The sequence below is a fragment of the Euprymna scolopes genome, chromosome 14, assembly GCF_053919585.1.
Source record: "Euprymna scolopes isolate OS-2025 chromosome 14, ASM5391958v1, whole genome shotgun sequence".
NCBI lineage: Eukaryota > Metazoa > Mollusca > Cephalopoda > Sepiida > Sepiolidae > Euprymna > Euprymna scolopes.
Genome location: NC_136495.1, coordinates 60,749,416 through 60,771,574, shown reverse-complemented (window position 1 = coordinate 60,771,574; position 22,159 = coordinate 60,749,416). Strand labels below are relative to the sequence as shown.

General features: G+C 38.4%; 2 protein-coding genes across 7 annotated transcripts in view; one reads left to right on the top strand and one right to left on the bottom strand.

Moving 5' to 3' along the window:
• The window catches only part of LOC145293042 (leucine-rich repeat-containing protein 56-like), a 252,031-nt gene that overhangs the window by 91,519 nt on the left and 138,353 nt on the right, over positions 1 to 22,159 (bottom strand). For 2 of the 5 annotated variants that reach the window (XR_013869644.1, XM_080139347.1), the window contains exons 1-2: positions 21,035 to 21,400; positions 1,672 to 1,731 (exon numbers count right to left, since the gene is read on the bottom strand). Coding sequence is in view for 3 of the 5 variants with exons in the window: in XM_080139347.1 (XP_079995473.1) it covers positions 1,672 to 1,709 (38 nt within the window). In the remaining 2 variants the exon portion in view is untranslated. Of the gene's footprint in view, positions 1 to 1,671; positions 1,732 to 21,034; positions 21,401 to 22,159 lie in introns of those variants that run through there. The other 3 variants (XM_080139348.1, XM_080139349.1, XM_080139350.1) reach the window with 2 other exon arrangements.
• The window catches only part of LOC145293043 (thymocyte nuclear protein 1-like), a 177,672-nt gene continuing 177,078 nt past the window's right edge, over positions 21,566 to 22,159 (top strand). Inside the window, exon 1 of one of the 2 annotated variants that reach the window (XM_080139352.1) lies at positions 21,566 to 21,760. Coding sequence is in view for 1 of the 2 variants with exons in the window: in XM_080139351.1 (XP_079995477.1) it covers positions 21,727 to 21,760 (34 nt within the window). In the remaining variant the exon portion in view is untranslated. The remainder of the gene's footprint in view (positions 21,761 to 22,159) is intronic. The other variant, XM_080139351.1, reaches the window with a different exon arrangement.

The window sequence follows — 22,159 nt, the reverse complement described above, 5'->3', positions numbered from 1 at the left end:
AATATAATAATGTACTTTACTACAATGTATTTTTAAACTTACGTAGTCGGTACAGACGACTGATAATATGAAACTGTTTTTTAAAAAATTAGCTTAAAATAAAAATCAGCAAGGGAGATAAATCACATTTTGAATTGAAGAAGATAATAGCAGTTGTCTACCTTACAAATAAAATATTATTTTTTCTCCTGTTATAAACATATCTCATATGTATTTTATTTTAAAATTTAAACAACGCTTGTATTACGAAAAACACATCTCTGAATTTCACATCACATGTGAGTAGCATATTCTTCTGGCATTATAATATATCGCTGAATATATGATCGAATATATACGACCAACACATGAACACATTGTACTAACTTTTCTTCTATCTACCATCATGATGAGGAAAAAAATGCATAAAATTCTGAAGAAAGCAGCTATCACTGAAATATTAATTTAAATAAATAAATATTTGTTTATATTACAAAATATTGCGTTGTAATTTGGCTTACGTATCTCATATGCATTTTACTTTTAAATTTAAACAACGCTTCTATCAAGGAAGACACATCACTGAATGTACAAATAAAAATTAAAAACTAAAATGACTTCACGGCATCCCAGGCAGTGCAGGGCCAATACAAACAAGTATCTTATAAAATGCAACTGGATAATCTGATTGTAAACATGGTCACCGTGTTTCCTGGGGTGATTAAGGTCAGATTATGTTAAGAAGTTTGTGAGGTATTTATTATGTCTCTATTGAGTCCCCCCCACACACACACACACACATTTCTACACTTTGGACATGACCCCATTTTCAAGGTTGTCTCTTGAATGTATTTTAAACCCAAAGAAATAACCTTTACATTTGCTTGATCCTCACCCTCCAATCCCATCACATGTACGGGGACTGACTAGAATATCAAGTCTGTGTTATTTTCATCTCAGTTATCCAAATTGTTTTCGTCTGAGAACTTTCAGGATTTTATTTCACATACATTATTTCAAGTAAGTAAATGCAAATAAAGAATGCTGCAAAGATGGTAGGCTCCCTCTATCGTGCTAGAAAAAGGCTCACACCAAAGAGTATCCTATATCTTTACAAAGCGACAATTTGACCATACATGAAGTATTATTGTCACATTTGGACTGATGCATCTACCACTAGTCTCTCACTCTGAGATAGGGTACAAAGAAGAGTCTCAAATCTAATAGCTCCCCACACAATCGACCAAGCTCCAACCTCTGTCCCATCACCACAATGTTACATCACCGTGTCTGTTTCATAAATATTTTAATGGTTCATAGCACTTGTCCTCTCATTGACATACTCCTAACTAATACAAAAAGCAACAAAATCCCAACCCTTCACTGTAGAGGTCCCTAAATGCCGGAATGCCTACTACTCTCCAGACTGCTAGACTTTGGAATTCCCTCCCTGTTTCCTGCTGCCCTAATTGTACTAATCTGCAGAAGTTTGAATGTAATGTGAACAGACATTTCGCTGCTCAACTCCCCACACATTTGTTATCATTTTGTTTTTTTTTTTGTGTGTACCAATCATTTATTTTAGAATTTCTATTTCTCATAGAAAATTTCTCTAAATATATTCAAACTACAAACCATTTAAGCAAGTTAATCAAATTTTTAACGCAAGTAAAAATTCTACAATTTACTTACGTTTTTGGCAAATGTGCTCCATCAGCAACACTCATCATAATTATAACCTAATTAAATTTCCTGCGAAAGCAAATAAAAGAATGCATGAAAGTAGGTTTAAACATTTGGAAAACTGAAACCCTTAAAATAAAATTTTGTTCAAATTTCATTAAATGAAATATGAGGGGGTGGAACACCATGAACAAAAATAATATTCTAGATCCTCTAACCCACATATGCAATGGAAATACAATATTTTAACGAAGTAGTATTGGAAAATGCTGACACCAATGTATTTTCGTTTTCCATGAAGGAGATTGTATCCGTGAAAATGTGATATTCATCAGGAACAAAGAGTAGTATCTGTTCTGATATTACACTAAGTCTAGTGTGTCCAAGGTCAATGGTACAAAATCTTTTTATACTAAATCAAGTTTTTTTTTTTTGTTCCAACTCGGAGTTCTTCCATTTTTTGGCAAGTAGAGGTTTCTCACATTAAGAATCAAACTCATGTCAAAATTTGGTCTTGTGGGTAGGCAATTACCATATTAAAATAATAACATTATTATCTAAAAATCTATTCTTAATACGGGGAGGGGCATAATTAACTATTCTGTACTTTCATCTAACAATCTAATGAACACAACTATCCTATAAAGAAAAGAAAGCAACACATTCCGTTATCTGTGTAAACATAGTGTGTACATTCACCACAAAAAAAGAAATGTAACTTGCAAATCTTATGCCGAAATCCTATGCATTCTCAGTTTTATATGTCATTGGTGAATTTGTAAGGTTGTCTGTAGGTGCCTAAATTCATCATATAATTTTATGGAAGTGAAGAGATTCAGTAGATAGAATTTTGATTCCTTTGGGTTATTGTACTGGTCACCATATAATAGGTGTGTTCATGTTTAGAATCATAGAAATGGAGTAGAGGCATATGGACAAAGGTTATTTTATAAACTTTTCTAAAAGTCTTGTGAAATCGAATTAAAAAAAAACAATGTAATAAGATGATATGGCAAAACAGTTTGTTTTTGTGTTATTTGTATGCAAAGTCGGCCATGTTCGCACAAGTTGAGGTGCTTGTTTTGTGACAATCTGCTATTCCTAAAACTAAGTATGCAATCATAATATGTATAGTAGGCTAGTAGGTCAGGTTTGAACTGTTATTCCAATAAATGATTGTGAGTTTGGAACACACATTAGTAGTAACTGTCAGTGGTAAACGTAAAAGATGTACATAGGAAGTGTGTATTTATAATGCTATAATGTCGAAAGTGGTAGGGGAAAAAACGTTTTCATTTTAATATATTTGTATTTAATGTATATATATATATATATATATATATATATTATTATTATTATTATTATTATTATTATTATTATTATTTCATATATCCACATAAAATGTTATAAAGAGATATATTTTATGTATCGACTTTTAGTATTTAATTCAACAGTTATCAATACGTGGGTAGAGCTAGATAGTAAGTTATTAAAATATATAGCAATTAAGCTACACAGAATTTTCTGCATTTTATCCCTGTAGGGAATCGTCAGGCTAAAATGCATGGAATTCATGTTACTTGGTGTTTTTATATATACATGTGATAACTAGCAAACCAGATGTATTATTTCCGCCCACAGATTAATATTTTCATTAGCCAATGGCTGGGCTTCACACAGACAATAGTTCAGCGAACTTCTACTTCCTATTGTAGTGTTCTGTTTTGTATAGGGTGACACACCTTTTTTGTGAATGTGTCGAATTAACAGCTTGCTTTGAGTACATATATATATATAATTTTCTTATGTATTCTTATCCATAGGTAAAGTTTATTTTGTGTATACAATTGTTTGCTATTTCGCTTAATAGTTTTTTTTTTTTTGTTTTTCTTTGGAGGGGAGGAGGTCTTTAAAGTTTAGAATTTCAAATTTCATATTTAGACATAATCTACACAGGTTGTCTAAATTTCTACATCTATTGGTCTATTGTATTATTTTCTACTTGACTATATATATGAGAGAGATAGCTTGCAGAGATGCATTGGATGATTGAAAGCAAAGACAGATACAAAAGTGAAATGAGTTTTTTTAAGTCTTCGATCAGATATGAACATGGGTGCCCCCCGACCCACTCCAAATGCCAATCATGGAGTCATTAATAAAATTCATAATGCATTCTACAACCATTTTTGGTACAAATAAACTTCAGGGAGCTTCTACATTATTAGAACGAAATTTTTTAGTTGATAAATGGCGTTTTCAGATAAAAAAAACAAAAAAACAACAACAATGGTTTCTATTTGGCAATTCTAATAAATTACAATGGTAGCTTCCAAATTATGCAGTCGGAATTACTTGACTATAACTGACTTGTTAAAAAAAAACAAAAAACAATGTGAATCGTGTTAGCAGGCGAAAAATTAGAGCCATCTTGTTTAAATCAAAACAGAAAATCACCTCCCTTTTGAACTTCCTTGTGTCTTACAATCGTTTTCATTAAATTCTATTTTTTTATTTTCTTTAATTAATAATTTTCTACCTTATCGATTTTTCGTAATTTTTTGATATAATCATCTTAAAAATACGAGGAATACGTAGATACCATTGTTTTCATGTGAAATTCAGTATTACGAATTCCGAAATTCTGTCCTAATAGTGTAGAAGCGCCCAACTTCAGTCTATGTCTGACTTGTCCACCAAGTTTCAGTTATGAATGCCTAACAGTTTATATTTTACTGAAGTTATTGTCAATTATGATTAATACTGAATATTTTATAGTGGTTATTAAGAAAATTCCAGCAGAAAAAAAGAATGTTAGGAGGGGTGAACAGAGGTTTTAATAGGACAAGACACTCCCCACACTTCAAATGACTCGTTAAAATGGCTGTGGAAACATTTTGGTGATTGTCTCATCAGTAGGACTTATGACCCTGAACGGGTTTCACACTCACCTGACTTTAACCCCCCATCCTTAGATTTTTATCCCTCAGGCTATCTCAGAGATAATGCCCATGAAAACAATCTTGGACTGAATAGACATTAGTCAGTGTTAGAACAGGAAGAATTTTATGAATTTTAATATCGTTTTCAGAAGTGGGTGCATGGTGGGAGGGAAGTAGGGATTACATTATAGAAGAAACACATAATTACTTCAACCACATATCCTCTCTCTGGTGCTTGACTAACCGAATGGATATTGTTACAGATTATGGAATTGGATAAGCTGTGTTCAAATCATATCAAGTCTAGTGGTCATTTACACACGAATACTATTAGGAATGGTATGAACCCCCATGCTCAGCTATGATTAAAATAGCAACTTGTGTTGAGTTAATTGCCTACAATGGATCATTTACAACAAGTATTGTGGTTCAGCATGAAACAACTCAAAACTGAGCTCAGGTCTGATCTGCTTTCATGTCAGGAATTGAGTCCGACAGATTTGCAGGGAAAGAGATGATACACGACTCAAAGGAGAGTTGGAATACATTAACAGCATTTGGCTAGGAAGAAAATATAGTTTTTGTTCTGATGCTAAACATAATCGATTTTGTCCTGAAGTCCTCCTAACCTGAGGCAATTTTTACTTTTGTTCCAATCCCAAGTGCACCTTTTTGGGAAAGCTTGATTTTCCTTACATTAAAAACTGACCTTGTCTCTAACATTACCTTCGTAGGAAGGTAGTAAATAGAAACTAATACCATCATCGTTGGTTTAACGTCTGCTTTATATGTTGGCATGTGTTGGACGGCTTTTAGAAATTGACTACCAAACTAACCGATCCCTGGCCATATCTTTATTTATTCCATTCTCTCCAATCCATCCCTATCACTTTTTCCCATCTTTTTTCTTTTTGGTCTATCACCCCCCCCCAACTGATGCAACTCTCTCAATTTTTCTACATCTACCCAAGAACTCTCATTCATTCTTCTAATGTGGCCATACCAACAACGTCTCCTGTTTTACACAAAGCTCTCTATACTCTCCAAATGTAGTCTTTTTCTGAGGTAATCAGATTTAAACCTGTCTGAGATTCACATTATATATTAATCATATCATTCTCATATGATTTCTCTTCATGCAACGCATATCCTAACTCTCACTGGCCAAGTTTCACTTCCATACATCATCACACATTGTACATGTAACTCTTTCTTTGGTCTACAGTGGCACTACTCTGCTGGTTAGTGATGGCAGAAGTTTCCTGAACTTACTTCATCGACTCCATCAACTCATCTTGCAACCAAACCAACACTAACACTTCACTGTTGAATCTGAATATGTAAGTGAATTGACGGCGAGTAGCCACTGCTGCTACTGGGTTCGACTGTTGTCGGGGAGGTAGTCTAACCCGTTCTGTGTGGGCATGACTGCTGCTGCGTTGGGTTGAGCTGCTGACGGGCCCAACCTCGCCGTTCGGCGATCTAGCCGTGACTGACTGTTGAAAAAAACCGCTGTATTTATACTCGTCTGGCTAAATTATTGCTGAGATGTTATCAGAGATTTAACATGGCTGAGAAAGCTGCTCTTCAACCTCAGTTATTGAACTGCTGGTTCACGTCCATGAAGAAGATTGTGTTCATTATTGATAGCTTATGTAATCTTTACTTGGCTGGCAACTTTCTGTCTCATATCTGAAGGAGCAACGTCAGTGAGGAGGTGCAGGTTTTTCAGATTTATAGGTTTCCAGCAGCCAGTGATCAATATTAGTTCAATGTAGAAGGTAGACCTTGGATTTACTTTGCTGTCTCGTAACTTGTTTCTCCCTATTTTGTCTATTAGTACTCACATCTCATAATGTTTTTGACTAAAGGGAAATAATTGCTGTTTTCTGAGTTAAATATTTTCTTGAGTGGAGAATTTAAATCCATTCATAGTTTTTATCATCATTCAACTGTCAATCTACAATCTAGAAAATCAGTTATCGTCAAGATTGTCTGTTCTTTTTAACTTCCGATTTCTACTGTCCATTTGTTTAGATAATTAGACATGGTCAAGTAGATAAGAAAGCCATTCTTGACATAGGAAAAGGAGGGGGCTTTTATGTTATTTGATAAGAAAATAAACATTTATTAGAAGGGACCGTCGCGGTTTCCACAAAAAGAAACCACTCATCAAAAGAAGAACTGAATTCAAAAGCACAAACACCACAGTCGACAACCTTTCAATAAGTATTTTGATGTGAATAATTATTCCATGGAACACTTTAACAGTATGATTCCCACTAGAATAATATTCACAACTTTCCCAGCTTCAATTTGATACGACACATGAATATAAACCTCAAACAGATGATTCCCTACAGTACGTTAAAAACACAAAAACAAGCACAAATGAAAAACGAAAATGATGACCAGCGTTGCAAGCCGCTTTTGTCTACAACTACATCCGCCAGACGAGTATAAATACAGCATTTTTTTTTCAACAAACAGTCAGTCACAGCTAGATCGCCGAACGGCAAGGTTGGGCCCGTCAGCGGCTCAACCCAATGCAGCAGCAGTCATACCCACACAGAATGGGTTAGACTACCTCCCCGACAACAGTCGAACCCAGTAGCAGCAGTCGCCACTCGCCGTCAATTTACTCGATTTCCAGCAGCCCAGCATCTTAAGTCAGCGCATATTTCCTGTAGCCACTGGCAATGACCTCGAAGCTGTATCAGTTCAAACACCAGCTGGACTCCAACCCTCAGCCTAAGACCTACCATCATTCAGTTTCTTTTTGGAAAATAAACCTGAACGGATTTATATTTGTTCACAACGATACCTACTGTGTTTGTCATCTCTTCTTTGGATCATCGTTTTTCGTCTTTTTCTTGCCTGTGTCATCTTTTAGTTATAGGGTCGATTGCCACCGATATTTGCCCTCCCCCCAGCCGCACCAGGACCATATATTGCTTGAAAGCAAACTTTGTAATGAAGATCTCAGTTCAACATCCGGTAAAAGCCAATTATAAATAGAAACAAGGGATAGAATTGTGTATAAAACAAGACTAATAAGGGGTGTGAGAGTAAAGTAGAAAGGGTGGTGGTTTAAGAAGTTAAAGTGGGGGGATATTGATAGACAGAGATGTGTGTGTGTGTGTGAGTGTTAACTCATCTAAGGTCTTAAGTAAACTTGTGTATATCAGGTTTAATTTAGGAGTGGGTGTGAATTTTATCATCATTTCAGAATATTTATGTGAAATAAATTTTAGGTCTGAGGACAGGTCATTTGGTTATCGCTAGTAATATGACCCGGGTTCTGCTGTGGTTGGAGAGTGTGCCCCTTACTCGTCCCCACTTCCCATTTTCACTATACTCTTACTTTGATTTTGATTGGTCTAGGGAAAGGGACTAAAAAAGGGAAGAGACATAAGGGAAATGGGAGAAGAAAGAGAAGGAGGAAAGAAAGAAAGAAAGAAAGGGGAGATGAAGTAGAAGAGAAGGAAAGAAAAGGAGAAAAAGGGGGAAGAGGTTCATAGTTCGCTAGTATATATAGCACAGATAAACAGTTAAAAGACAGTTCTTTGAATTGCTGATTTGTATAACGATTTTTTAAACCATCCATAATAAATTAATGTTTACTGTTATTAATTTGGAATTTTATTGTCCTATTTTTATACTATATACAGTACAACAGTTTTTACAATATAAAAAAAGAAAATTGACTCACTCATCAATTTCAACATATAAGCTTCACATAAAAACTAAATTGCTGGAAATCTACACAGATCATTTGTTTATAGTGAAGGTTTTGTGTTAAATGATCCACATTTTTTGGAAGCACTGATAAACTCAGTCGGCACAAATGATTGCCACAAGACAAAACAAGTCTTACATCGGTGACGTTTACATCCGGTTCGAATCCAGTTTTGCTGTTTTTATACTGAAAAGTGAAAGCAACATGCGGCGATCCGAATATGTTGAATATTTAGGTTTTGAAAGTCGGTCAAATTAAATAGACAGGCGACCCCCATTGTTAACTCGTACATGTTATGATCTAGAAGCAATATAAAAAGTTTTAAGAAGTTGTGAGCTGACCAATCGCTTCTCAGAAAAAAAGCCATTCTCGAACATACACGAAACCGCACATACACGCACACAAACAAACATTTTCGCTTTTATATATATACTAGCGGGGGGTACCCGGCGATGCCCGGGTGTTTTGAGGTGTGCGTGGTTTTGGGTAAATCCAAACTCCGAGGGTGGGTGGGGGTTAAAATAATAAAAAAAAGTTTTGGTAGGTGAGTATGAGGATCGAACCTGAAGCCTTGAGGCAAAGTTGGAAATTAAAGTGTGAAAAAAAGACGTACAATGTTAACCACTGGGCCATGGAGACATACAAGGGAAACATGTATGAATTTATTTATTTAACTATTGACAGGTGGTAGCAATAAAAGTTAACTCTGCTGCTTCTATTTAACCTAATTATTGAGGTCAAATAGAAGTCACGCAGTTAACTTGGGTTTGTTTACCCAACTTTGACTGGTTTTTTTCCCCCAAGATTGTAGAATAATCAAAAGAACTGTGTTAGTCAATAACACACAACAACAACAATAATAATAATAATAATAATAGCAGCAACACTTACCAAGGGTCCAGATTATGCACAAGACAGACATCAGATTGAGCTGGACTGAGGGCTTGTATTTATGTACAAGCATATCCAATCAGGTGATTCAGCCAATCACAATCCAAGGAATAGACTGGCCCATGTGTGCACAATGGAATCTCCCATTGTGCCATAAATAGTTCTCCTCTTTCATGAGAAGTAACTTTAGTCTTGGTCAAGTTATCCAACACCTTGTAGGGAGGTAGACCGAAAGTCCACTACACAATCCAACATGGCGCTACGAACAGGATTCGAGACAGAAGATTGGGAAGACTATTTCCTCAAAGCAGGCATTGCTGCCGATTCCGCCAAGAGCTACGCTGCAACTTTTGTGAAGGAAAAACTGAGGAAAGAAAACCTTCAAGTAATGGATCGAGCCATGCTAAGAGAATTGGGAATCACAATAATGGGAGAAGCTCTGTCTATCCTTCGACAAGCCAAGGAGCCTGCTACCCAGACCACCTATGCTAAGGCACCAGCTGCCAGGCCTCCCCAACTTCATCTCGAAATGACCCCTCAACAATTCAGAAAATTTCGGATTGACTGGGAAGTATTTACCAGAATAACGGACATGCCAACTTCTCAGGCCAATACCCAGTTATACAGTTGCGCTGATGAATCCGTTCAAAACGCAATCATAAATACGTACCCTAAGTTCTTCACCACCAACCCAGACAAGCTGCTAGAGATGACAGAAGCATTGGTAACTCAAAAATCAAATCCCATGGTCCATCGGATGACATTTGCAGCTATATCACAGCATGAAGATGAACCCATCTAACAATACCTTGTTCGTCTTAGGTCCACGGCCATCGACTGTAATTTCTCATGCCCCAACTGCGATCACGACCTGTCCGACATTTACATCAAGGACCAATTTATCAAAGGGATATCGAATGATACGCTTCAGACCAATCTACTGGCAAAAGCCGGGTTGCTAAAAACTCTCAACCAAAATATTTGTCATGCTGAAGCATTTGAGTCTGCACTACGGGACCAAACCGCAATGACTGATACCTCAGACATAGCTATAGTCCGGATGTCAATGTATCGCAAAAAAAAAAAACACAGTGCTGTACGGACTAGCAGAGGCAATATTCGCACTAGCTCTACTGCTACTCACAACGATAACATTGCTGATAAAGAACCCCGTCAAACCTGCATAGGTTGCGGTAGTCACCAACACGGTACTCCAAGGACAAGTGCCCGCCATTTAACATGTCCAGCATGGAATCAAATGTGCAACACTTGTGGGAAACTTAACCATTTCTCAGCAGTGTGCCGGACAAAGAAATATCGCCCGGCAGTGATAAAGAATTTTGAAGACCAAGAAGCTCCCATGAATACACTCATGGCCCATATCACATTCGATCAAATGAGGGGCACCATTATGACTACAGAAGGTGATCTGTTAACTGAAATAAATGCATCAGTAATCCCATTTTCACCAAAACCAGATCCCAGACGAGCTGTCAATATCCCTAGGAGTTGTAGTACAACGCTAAAGGTTTTTCCCGACAGTGGTGCCGCCATTTGTCTTGGGGGACCAAAGCATTTAATGAAAATGGGCCTCACAGAGATTAGTCTTATCCAATCAAGAAAGATCATACGAACAGTTGGAGGTTTCACACTCATGTGTCAGGGTTGGCTACCAGTTGAGTTTGTGGTCAGAGGGAAAACAACTAAACAAGCCCTCTACATATGCAAGGGCATACAACGGCTTTATCTCAGCAGAGCAGCCTGCATCGATGTGGGAATATTGCACAAACATTTTCCAAACCCTTTAACAGACGTACATGAAGAGGTAGACACCGAGTCTAAAAAGTGTGTAGATCAATTGCCAAATCGCCCCAAAAACCTCCCTTTTCCCGCAACAGAAGATAACATAGGCAAACTTAAGAGCTGGCTCCTAGAAAAGTTTGCCAAAACGACATTCAACAAAGATGGGATATTTCCAGCCATGTCCGGCCCAGCTGCCCACATTCACCTCAAAGAGGGAGCAATCCCTAAAGCCAGGCATAACCCAATTCCTGTACCCTTCCACTTCAAGGAACCAGTAAGACAAGCCCTTTGGAAGGATGTAGAAAAAGGTATCATAGCTCCAGTACCCGTGGGTATGCCTACTGATTGGTGCAGTACTATGGTAATAACTGCCAAAAAGAATGGTAATCCAAGGAGAACAATAGATTACCAACACCTTAACTCTCAATGCAAGCGAGAAACCCACCATACTGGGTCGCCATTCCAGTTGGCACTGCAAGTGCCACCTAGAACAAAGAAAACAGTCCTAGACGCTGTTGATGGATACCACTCGATTCTCTTAGACAAAGAATCTCAACCATTAACCACCTTCATAACTGAGTGGGGAAGATACATGTATCTTAGGATGCCTCAAGGATATGTTGCATCTGGGGATGCTTACACTCGCAGATACGATGAGATAATAAAAGATATCCCACGCAAGGTGAAGATAGTAGACGATACCCTGCTATATGACTCTAGCATTGAGGGAGCCTTTTATCATACCTTCGATTTTCTGCTCCAATGTGCTAAGAATGGAATTGTGCTCAACACCGACAAATTCCAATTCTGTCAGGATGTCGTACAATTTGGAGGCCTCCAGATAACTTCTTCAGGAGTGACCCCTTCTGAGTCCATGATACAAGCGATACAGGGTTTTCCAGTCCCAAGGACAATTACTGATGCCAGATCATGGTTTGGGCTTGTCAATCAAGTAGCCTGGGTATATTCACTGGGTCCAGTTATGGTGCCTTTTCGGGACCTCGTCAAACAAAACTCCAAATTTGCTTGGAATCAAAACCTTGAAGACACATTCAAAGATTCCAAGCGAGTTATAATTCACCTAGTCCAGAAGGAGGTAGCAACATTTGACAAAGACAGAGCAACTTGCCTTGCTCCAGATTGGAGCAAAGAAGGAATGGGCTTCCTACTCCTACAAAAACATTGCCAATGTACCATGGAAAAAGCCCCAATCTACTGTTCCGAAGGTTGGCATCTGATATATGCCGGCAGCAGATTTTGCACGGATGCTGAGCGCAGATACGCACCAATAGAGGGTGAGGCAGCAGCAATAGCATGGGCATTGGAAAAATGCCGTATGTTCGTCATGGGTTCTCCAAACATCATAGTGGTCACAGACCATGAACCTCTGAAGGGGATATTTGGTGATCGTGATCTGAGCAAGATCCAAAACCCCCGGCTCTTTAGACTAAAGGAAAAGACCCTGAGATACAGATTTACCATACAGCATTGCCCCGGGAAGTGGCACAGAGGCCCTGATGCAGTTTCCCGCCACCCAGTGGTGATGGTGCAAGCCCTCCTCGATGTATTTCCAACAAAACCCTCTCAAATGGATATACTGGAGTCGAACAACATAAGCAACATAACAGAGTCAACAGCCTTAATAGCAACATTTGCAGACAGCAGTAATATAGCCATGTTATCACCAGACCTAATTCATTCAGCAGGTCGTGGCGATCAACAATATAACAAATTAATAGACACAATACAGCAAGGCTTCCCAAGAACACGTAATCTCACTGCACCCGAAATCCGTGAGTATTGGGAGGTGAGGCACCGCCTTAGCACTGACAATGGTCTAGTATTGTTGGATCGAAGGATCGTCATCCCCAAAACACAACGAAAAAAGGTCCTACACTGCCTGCATTCTGCCCACCAAGGAGTAGTCGGCATGAAAGCACGTGCCAACGAATCGGTGTACTAGCCAGGGATGGATGCATCAATCCGCAGTATTAGGGCGAATTGCATGGTATGCTCAACCATCGCACCTAGTCAACCAAGGGAGCCTATCATTCTAACACGATCCCCAGAGTGGCCATTCCAACAAATCGTCATGGATATTTTTTATATTGGAGATCACACATACCTTGCCTGCGCAGATAGGCTAACTGGTTGGATAATTTTATACCGCCTAGAATCAGGTCACACTACTACAACCAAATTGATGTCCATATGCCGACAACTGTTCCAAACATATGGTGCCCCAGAAGAACTCAGCACCGATGGCGGCCCACCTTTCACTTCCAGAACGTTCCAAGAATTTCTGAAAACATGGTGTGTTAGGCACAGATTATCTTCTGTTGCATATCCCCAATCCAATGGCAGGGCAGAGCTCGCAGTAAAAACTGCAAAGAGGATTGTGAAAGGAAACACAGGCCCCCACGGTTCCTTGGACAATGACAGTGTTGCCCGGGCCATCTTGCAGTATCGGAATACCCCAATCCAAAGCATTGGCCTATCACCGGCCCAATTATTACTTCACCGTCGACTACGTGACTCCATCCCATCACAGCCAATCCTCTACAAGCCTCATCCTGAATGGGTGTCAGCGGCACAACAGCGCGAGGAAATGCTCCACCACCGCAATGCAAAAATAGTAGAAAGATACAATAAATATACCCACAACCTTCCACCATTACAAGCTGGTGACACTGTAGCCATCCGAAATCCAGTCAATCGCAGATGGAACACAACGGGCAAAATCATCAGTTCCCTACCAGATCGACAATACCGAATCAGGGTTAACGGATCCGGAAGGATCACACTTAGGAACTGCCGTTTCCTCAGAAAATGCGAACTTAAGCCTGCACCAACCCCAATACCAAGTGCAGCACTAGGACCAACAATTCCCTCAAGCGATACTACATTCTTGCATCTCCCACTATCTCCCTGTAATAGCACATACACAGCAACCAAACCCCAACAACAAACCACACATATATCCCCACGCTTTCGATCAAGGATTCCCCGAGCTCTTGCTAGGTTACTACCACACAACAAACTAGGCCTAAAAGAGAGATACACCTTTCACACAACCCAGCCTACTCGTGGGGGGGGAAGAGGGGAGATGTAGAATAATCAAAAGAACTGTGTTAGTCAATAACACACAACAACAACAATAATAATAATAATAGCAGCAACACTTATCAAGGGTCCAGATTATGCACAAGACAGACATCAGATTGAGCTGGACTGAGGGCTTGTATTTATGTACAAGCATATCCAATCAGGTGATTCAGCCAATCACAATCCAAGGAATAGACTGGCCCATGTGTGCACAATGGAATCTCCCATTGTGCCATAAATAGTTCTCCTCTTTCATGAGAAGTAACTTTAGTCTTGGTCAAGTTATCCACAACTTGAACGCTGACCGAAAGTCCACTACACAATCCAACAAAGATGTTGGGGAGGGGGCCCCATTGTCCAGATTGAATAGCAATTGTCTGATATGAGAGGAGTTTTGCCCCACATTGATCAAAGCTGATTGCTTCTGGACGTTTCCCGGTGCGATGCTAGGAACAATGTTAGCTTTGAATTAGTTTCGTTTTAACCCTAAACCCCCCCCCCCGGGACCATGTGCGAAAAAAGCCTTTGCGAGACATACACGAAATGGTCACACACATTTTGCCTTTTATATATATAGATATATAGAAGGATCAGGTGTTATTACCAAAATTCGTTCAGTCTTTGATTGTTCCTTTAAAAGGCGGGGGAAAGGGGAGTTAAACGATGAAGCTTATTCAGGTATCAAATTGTTGGATTTGTTACTAACTTTTAGAAAAAATGACCATGTACTCTTGGAAGATCTCAGGAAGGCATTTTTAAAAGGACTGACAAAGTTAAAAATCGTTTTTGTTTTTTTATGGAAATTTCTCACGACACTTGATATAACAAGCTAACAAAAACAAAAGCTGATTATTGTAAAGACAGGAGACACCTATAGACCTTAGTCTTGAAAAGACCAAAGCTGTAAGTAGAAGGAAAACAGTGAGCAGGAAGAGAGTTCTGCAACCTTGCAGTCCTCGGAAAGAAGGAAGCTGCATTACAATGAGGTATTAAAACAGTGAATTGATGGAGACTAACGAGTCAAACGAGATAAAACATTTGCACACTTTCAGATATAACTTATCTTCATCTTTCACATGTGGCACTATGTTTTACTGATCCGGTTTTGGTGGTTGTTAGTAAAACCAACACAAAGTCAAGTATCTGCAGAATGTCTTCTTGGTTCCTCCTATTCTCTTTTCTCTCTCCCAACAATCGAACACAGCATATAATAACAAAACTCTAAAGCACGTGTGACAGCACTGACTTCTGCCAACAGTCTGCGCCTCCTCTTAACAACACAGGCTTTTTATATCGCAAAATCGTTCACCTCTATTTGCATATTCTTCTAACTCACGTGATCACTACTCTATAAATAAGAGTCTTGACCGTTTCTTTTCTTTCTTTTTATTTATTTTCGGTGACCGACCCGCACGTGGTCTATCCAGGTAAGTCACGCATTTCTCCACAGTTAGCACCCTCCCTCTGCATGGTCATGATTTGGTTGTAGGCGGAGGGATACACAAAAAAATGCAATCCCATGATTCCCTTTTTGTTTATCAACCTCTTTTCCATCCGGACAGCATGGGGTAAGTACGTGTTATTTTCCCTTTCTGTAAACGAGAGGGGGGAGAGCACCCCTCTCCCTCCACACTAGTTTAGTTAGTTTTAAAGAAGTAATAGTGAAAATCAATTGTATGATCTGTAAATTGTATGTTAATATTGTACACATTTTATAAGATGAATAGTTAATTATATTTCTTATATATTACGATTGTGTTGTGTTATTGTGTCTGCCATAAATGTCTGCATTAAAGAATGAAGTGGGCCTGAAAACGAAGAAGGTTCCAGCCAAAATGCCATCAGAGATCAAGACGTTTTTCCTGGGAGAAGAAAGAACCACACACTCACATCCAATGTGGGGAAAATGGCTTACTGTACAAAAGTCCTCGTGTCTGTCTGTCTGTCTGTCTGTCTGTCCTGTGAGTCGCGCGCATCAAGAAAGAAAGAGTTCATCATGGCGACCGTGACGTTTTGTAGTGAACAAAGTCTCGTGAGATCACGTGTGCGAGCCTTATAAAAACAGGTCACTTGTCGGTGGGAGAGGAGGAAGAAATCATTTAACGTTTGAGAAGCAGCAAAATCAGTTGGAATAATTTGTGTGATTTTTGCCTGTTGATCGACCACATCAGTTGGGAGAATTTGTATGGATCGGTCACACACCAGAGACCAGCTGATAGTGTTACACATAAGCCCGTCTATAAGAGAAGAAATTGTCACAGAGAACAGTAGTGTGTGTAATTCAAAGAATTCAAATTATCAATCTTCATCTTAAAAATCCAGAAAGTTATTTTTGCCTGTTGATCGACCACAAGCTATTTCGGCCCATTTTTTTTTTTTTTGCAATGGACAAGTTTGATCTGAGATTGATACCAGAGTTCGATGGCTCCTCCACCGGACCCTTGGTAGTTGAGTGGTGGGAAAAAGCTGAGCTTGTCTGCCGGCTTTGCAAAATAAAGGATCCCATGCTTGTCATCCCACTGAGGCTGACCAAGGGGCATATACCGTTTATCAACACCTCAGGGATGAACCAACTCTGGAGGAGGTTAAGGAGGTACACTACCCGGCCTTTGCTACAGACCCTTTTATTGCCTGGAGGCAGTTCACCGAACGGCGGCTTCGGTTGGATGAGACGGTGGACGTCTACCTGGCGTTGTGCCTGTATGGAATATCTGCCTTAAGTCGAAGGAAGCGAGACTGAAGACAAAGAAGGTTCCAGACAGAATACCACCAGAGTGATCTTAAAGAGAATAAAGGAGCCACACACTTGCAGCCAACATCTCAGGTGTGCTGTTTCTCTTGATACTCAGATACTTTGACTGGCACATCATCATGGAACCGTTTCTAAGACATTTAGTGTAACACATGGATCGGTCACACACCAGTGACCGGCTGATAGTGTTACACACAAGCCCGTCTATAAGAAAAGAAATCGTCACAGAGAACAGCAGTGTGTGTAACCCAAAGAATCCAAATTATCAATTTTCATCTTAAAAATCCAGAAACGAAATGCTTATTTCAAGTAGCACAGCTAGCTAGTCTATTTACATAAAATAAATACAATATTTTAAATCCCAACTCCATTTTGTCATTCCCATGATCAACATAAAAACTGATACATAAGAGTCGACTATTCTTACAATACTTCCAATGCAACCATCAATAAACGATAACATGATACTTTTATTCAAATATATTTAAAACAACGCACCTGATATGATAGTTGGTACAAGACAATGTCAATCAATATATTTTAATACTCTTAAATGAGTAAAAAAAAAAAAAAAACCTGAATCTTTAGAGAAAATAATCTGAATAAGAGGCTGTTTATGTGAAACACAAAATAAATTAACATATGCAAATTAGGCATGAGGTAATCAGATAAACTGTCTGCTTATATTAACCAAATTATTTCCACATTTTCCATCATTGTAGAGTAAGGGGTAGATAGAGTAAAACTTCTTACAATACACATACACCACCCTTGGATGATTGCTCCTATGACCGTTGTCACAGGGTAAAAGCAGACATAGAAGCACATGCACCCAGGAAGAAATTCTTTAGCAAGCCCTAATCTTCCCAATATACTACGATATTATCCCATTGATTACTGTACACTCATTAACCCTTATCCTTAAGTGGCCTCCAGGCCTTGCCAAGTGGTGACTCCTATGTAAAGAAAATGATGAAATGAGATTCAACACACAGTATAAGTTATAACAAGTTTATTGTACAACGGTACAATGTTATAAATAAAATATTGACACTTGAACATTACCGCTTTCTAGCATCTTTTATACACTGAGTAATCCATTTTCAAGAAATGTCAGAATCTTCTATTATATCAAACCCGTATCTTTAAGTGGCCTTTGAGCTTTGATAAGCGGCAATTCCCTATATTTAAAAAAATGGACAGATTCAACATTCACTTAATACCAGAGTTTGATCGATCTGTCACTAGACAGTTTGTGATAATAGTTGATATCACCCTAAACTTTTTTGCTCAAAAAAGATGCGATACTACAAACGGCTGGTTGAGAATCTATCAGAGATCATATCAAAGATACCTCATGGAATAAAACCTTTTCACTCACTGCTGAACAGTGTTCTAACGAGATAACTGAACGGGTCAGAGTAAGCATAGAAACACTTGTTCACTTGTATAAATTCTGCAACAATCCTCGCTCTCTCCATAGTTTAATTCAATTTGTGCAGTTTCTATTGCCCATAGGCAGCAAGCATTCCACCAATTCAACCACCATAAGTCAAATAAAAATAGACACAAATTCATAGCATCAAGAAATCATTATAGGAGTGTAATAGCCGCAGCTAAGAGTAGAAAGATTATTAGAAAATGCATTATTGCAGAAATTAGAACTCATAATTTCTAGGAAATCTATAATCATCACCTCTATTCAGTCTCAAAAGACAATGGATACCCTCTGTAAGGGTAGCTGTGTGTGCGTAATTGTGAGGTAAGAGTTACACAATTCCCAACCACATCACTCCTAAATCGGCACTGCTTGAGTCCAGTGGTAAGGAGAAGTCCAGGATAACTGGAAACAATGCCGAGATAAGCAGAGAGCACATATAGCACCTGGAATTCCCAAATGATCACCCATCTAGTACTGACCAGGCTCATCGTTGCTTACTTTTGGTAATCTAACGGGAACGGGTACGTCAACGTGATTACGGCACATACAAATCTATAATAGTGTAGTGAATAATCAAACCCTTTTTGACCAAAAGAAAGATCCATGTAGTTCTTGATGACCATACATCTAAACGATATGAAATTAACGCAGGGTGTTGATATTTTCACTTGCATTATTCCTGATTTTTGTAAATGACCTTCCTCATGCAATTCTATCCGAGATAGGTACATTTGCTGATGACACAGCTCTATTCTGGAAATGTGAGCAAAACAATCCAAGATAATGGCTGAATTCTTAGAAAATGCTCCCCACACCCTGTTTCCTCGACTGTACTAATATGCAGAAATTTAAATGTAATGTGAACAAACATTTCGCTGCACAACTCCCTGCTTAGCATACCCTTATAAATATGTCCCTTAACTTACGTCTGCGCGTAAGCTCCAGCCCCTGTCTCATCGCCGCAATGTTGCATCACTGTGACCGTTTTATAAATATTTTAAAGGAATGTGTTCTGATGAACTTGTTTCGACGTACATATCCCCGATAAACCCACTTAGCAATAATATCTCATCCCTTCACTGTTGTTGTCCCTAAATGCCAGAAAGCTTTCTATTCTAATAGTTGCTTCTCTCGAACAGCAAGACTTTGGAATTCCCTTCCTGCTGCCTGCTTCCCTGGCTGTACTGATATGCAGAAGTTTAAATGTAACATAAACAAATATCTTGTTAATCTTTCCTAGACATGGCCCCAAATAGTAACCCCCTTACATCTGTAGGGGACTAGGATATATAAATACCCCAATCCCGTTACAAAAGAATAATGAAACGAATGGGAATTGAAGGAAACAAAGACTCAATTAATGGATAAGATAAACGTCGTTTATTTGCTGTTGAAAGAAATGAACGTTTTAGTTATAACATGTCCGCGCGTATGTAACCCATGTTTGTTACAGGACTGGTGTTGTAGCAAGAATAGGAAATGTGTTTTCATCTCAAGTTCGGGTCACTATTGTTTGTTCGCGCGTGGGAAGAGAAGTAAATGTTGTAGGAAAATTGAGAATGGTAGTCCAGCGTGTAGACAAAGAAGAGGATATTAGAGTTGTCATCAGTTAGTAGTCAGCTACGCGAAGGTGTTCTTAGTGGCCAGTAGTAGATGGAGAGAGAAAGAGTGGGAATGTATACATACAGTCTTTAACTCGTGCCCCATACATAGTAGGAAGTGGGCGTGAGGTACGTGTGCGCGCGCTGAAACGGTGGCGGCTTGTTAGCCCAACCTCTCTCGTTGAGAGTTGGTCCTAAAGAGGATTAGAAACCGATTGTCTCCATGTTTTATACTCGCTTCTGGAGTGTCTTTTGCGCATGTGTATTTCCTTAGAAAGCGGAAGTGACGTCGTCCATGTGTGTGTTCGTGTTCGCGTGTGTGAGTACATGTGTATATGTAAGCGTGTGTGTATATATACGTGAATGTGAGTGTATGTACGCGAACGTGAATATGTGTACATGTGTGGACGTGGGCGCGTATGTTTGTGTGCGCGTATGTATATGACAGCTTGAAATATGAATGTGTGTTTTGTGTGAGACTTGGAAAGGGCTCGTACACATCCAAGTACCGATATGCTTTGTAAGGAGTGAACGTGAGTAAAAATAAAAAAATAAATTTACTTTGTTTGGCATGAATACAAATGAAAAAAACAAAAAAAATGTTAATAATTGAATACTTATTTATAATAAAGTACTTGTGCACTTATGTTACCGTACTGAAATAATATGGTTATCATTTAGAAAGCCATTCTTAGCATCGGGATGGGAAGATGTTTTGTAATCATTCTGTACTTTCACCTTACAATGTAATAAAAACAGAGGTGCTAATGCACTTCCGCGCTATTTTTTAAATCGTATTTCCAAGTTTAATTAAAGTTTTATAATATGTTTTTTATTATTCAATTGTAAGGTTAGAGTACAGAATAGGTATAAAACACCCTCCCCTCCCCATGTTAAGAATGGCTTTTTAAATAATAACGTTATTATTTCAGCACGGATCAATAAGTGCATGAGTACCAAAACAGATATCATGAAACTAATTAAATTGGAAAATACTATTTTAAAAAATAGCGCGGATCAAGTGCACTAGCACCGGCTTGACCACCATCACTAAAATAAAAAATCAAACTGTGATAAATCGAGAAACTTTGAACTTACCTTCGTTTTCCTGCCGTTAACAGTTACATCCCGAATGTTTAAAAGAAAAATGTTGAGTCCACACGAATAAATGAATAAATGCAATTAAGAAAAAGGGCCACCCAATCTTAAAGATTTAAACGACTCGGCACGGGCCCGGCCACTTGTTTTGTGCGTGTGTTGTTGACTTTTTTAGTTTTTACAATTTCCGGATAACCCTATTGCAAGCAACGAGATATGATTGTACATTTTACAAACCTTTTTTTAAATTACCAGATTAAAGCAAAAAAAAAACAAAAAAAAAAAAAAACAAGCAAAAAGACACAAAACAAGCAAAAAGACACAAAACTTGGTTTATTTTATAAACAAGTACCTGTCATAGGTTTGTTTATGTTGTCAAGTTGTTGCTAGGTATTAGCATTCGTTTACGACTGTCGTCGGAAGCATTCCTATTGTTTAATATTAAAACTAATTTAGACATTAGTCTTGTTGTATTTTCATTATCACTATTATACTATAATTGATATCCTAATAAATACCTCATAGATTAGAAAAAAGGAGTATATTTTAACTGTCGTGTGCTGCAAATAGTGGCGCGAGATTAGCTTGTTGAAAAAGAAAAGCGTGGCGCGAGATTAACACATGCTTAATTTTCATGTTTTCTCCTTTTAAACGACATCTTTTCACTTGAAGGGTTGGAAAAAATTCTTATTATGCCTCCCAAAAAGAAGCAAAAAGTATCTACTGGTATGTTTTCGTGATTAATTTTTACGATTTTTTTTTTAATTAAAAATGATTTATACGTCATTTGTTTTTTTTTTAAATTTGATAAATTAAGTCGGCACTTCTGCAGAAAACAAGAAATTTTTGTGGACCTTGGTAAATGCTACCTTACGCTACAACAGAACCCCAACCACTCTAATTTGTTTTTTAAGGTATCCTAGGTCGCTGACAACGAATTTAATAATCAAACCCGTCGCAAATTTACCGTTTGCATGGTATTAACCCCCTGAACCTTAGTACTATTTTGCGCCATTTCACCGCCTTCGGTAGTGTTTTTCGGTACTTGTACAGTTTAATCAAGACATTAAAAAAATACCGAAAAAAATTAAATTGTACGTATCCGTTATGGAATGAAGTTCTCCC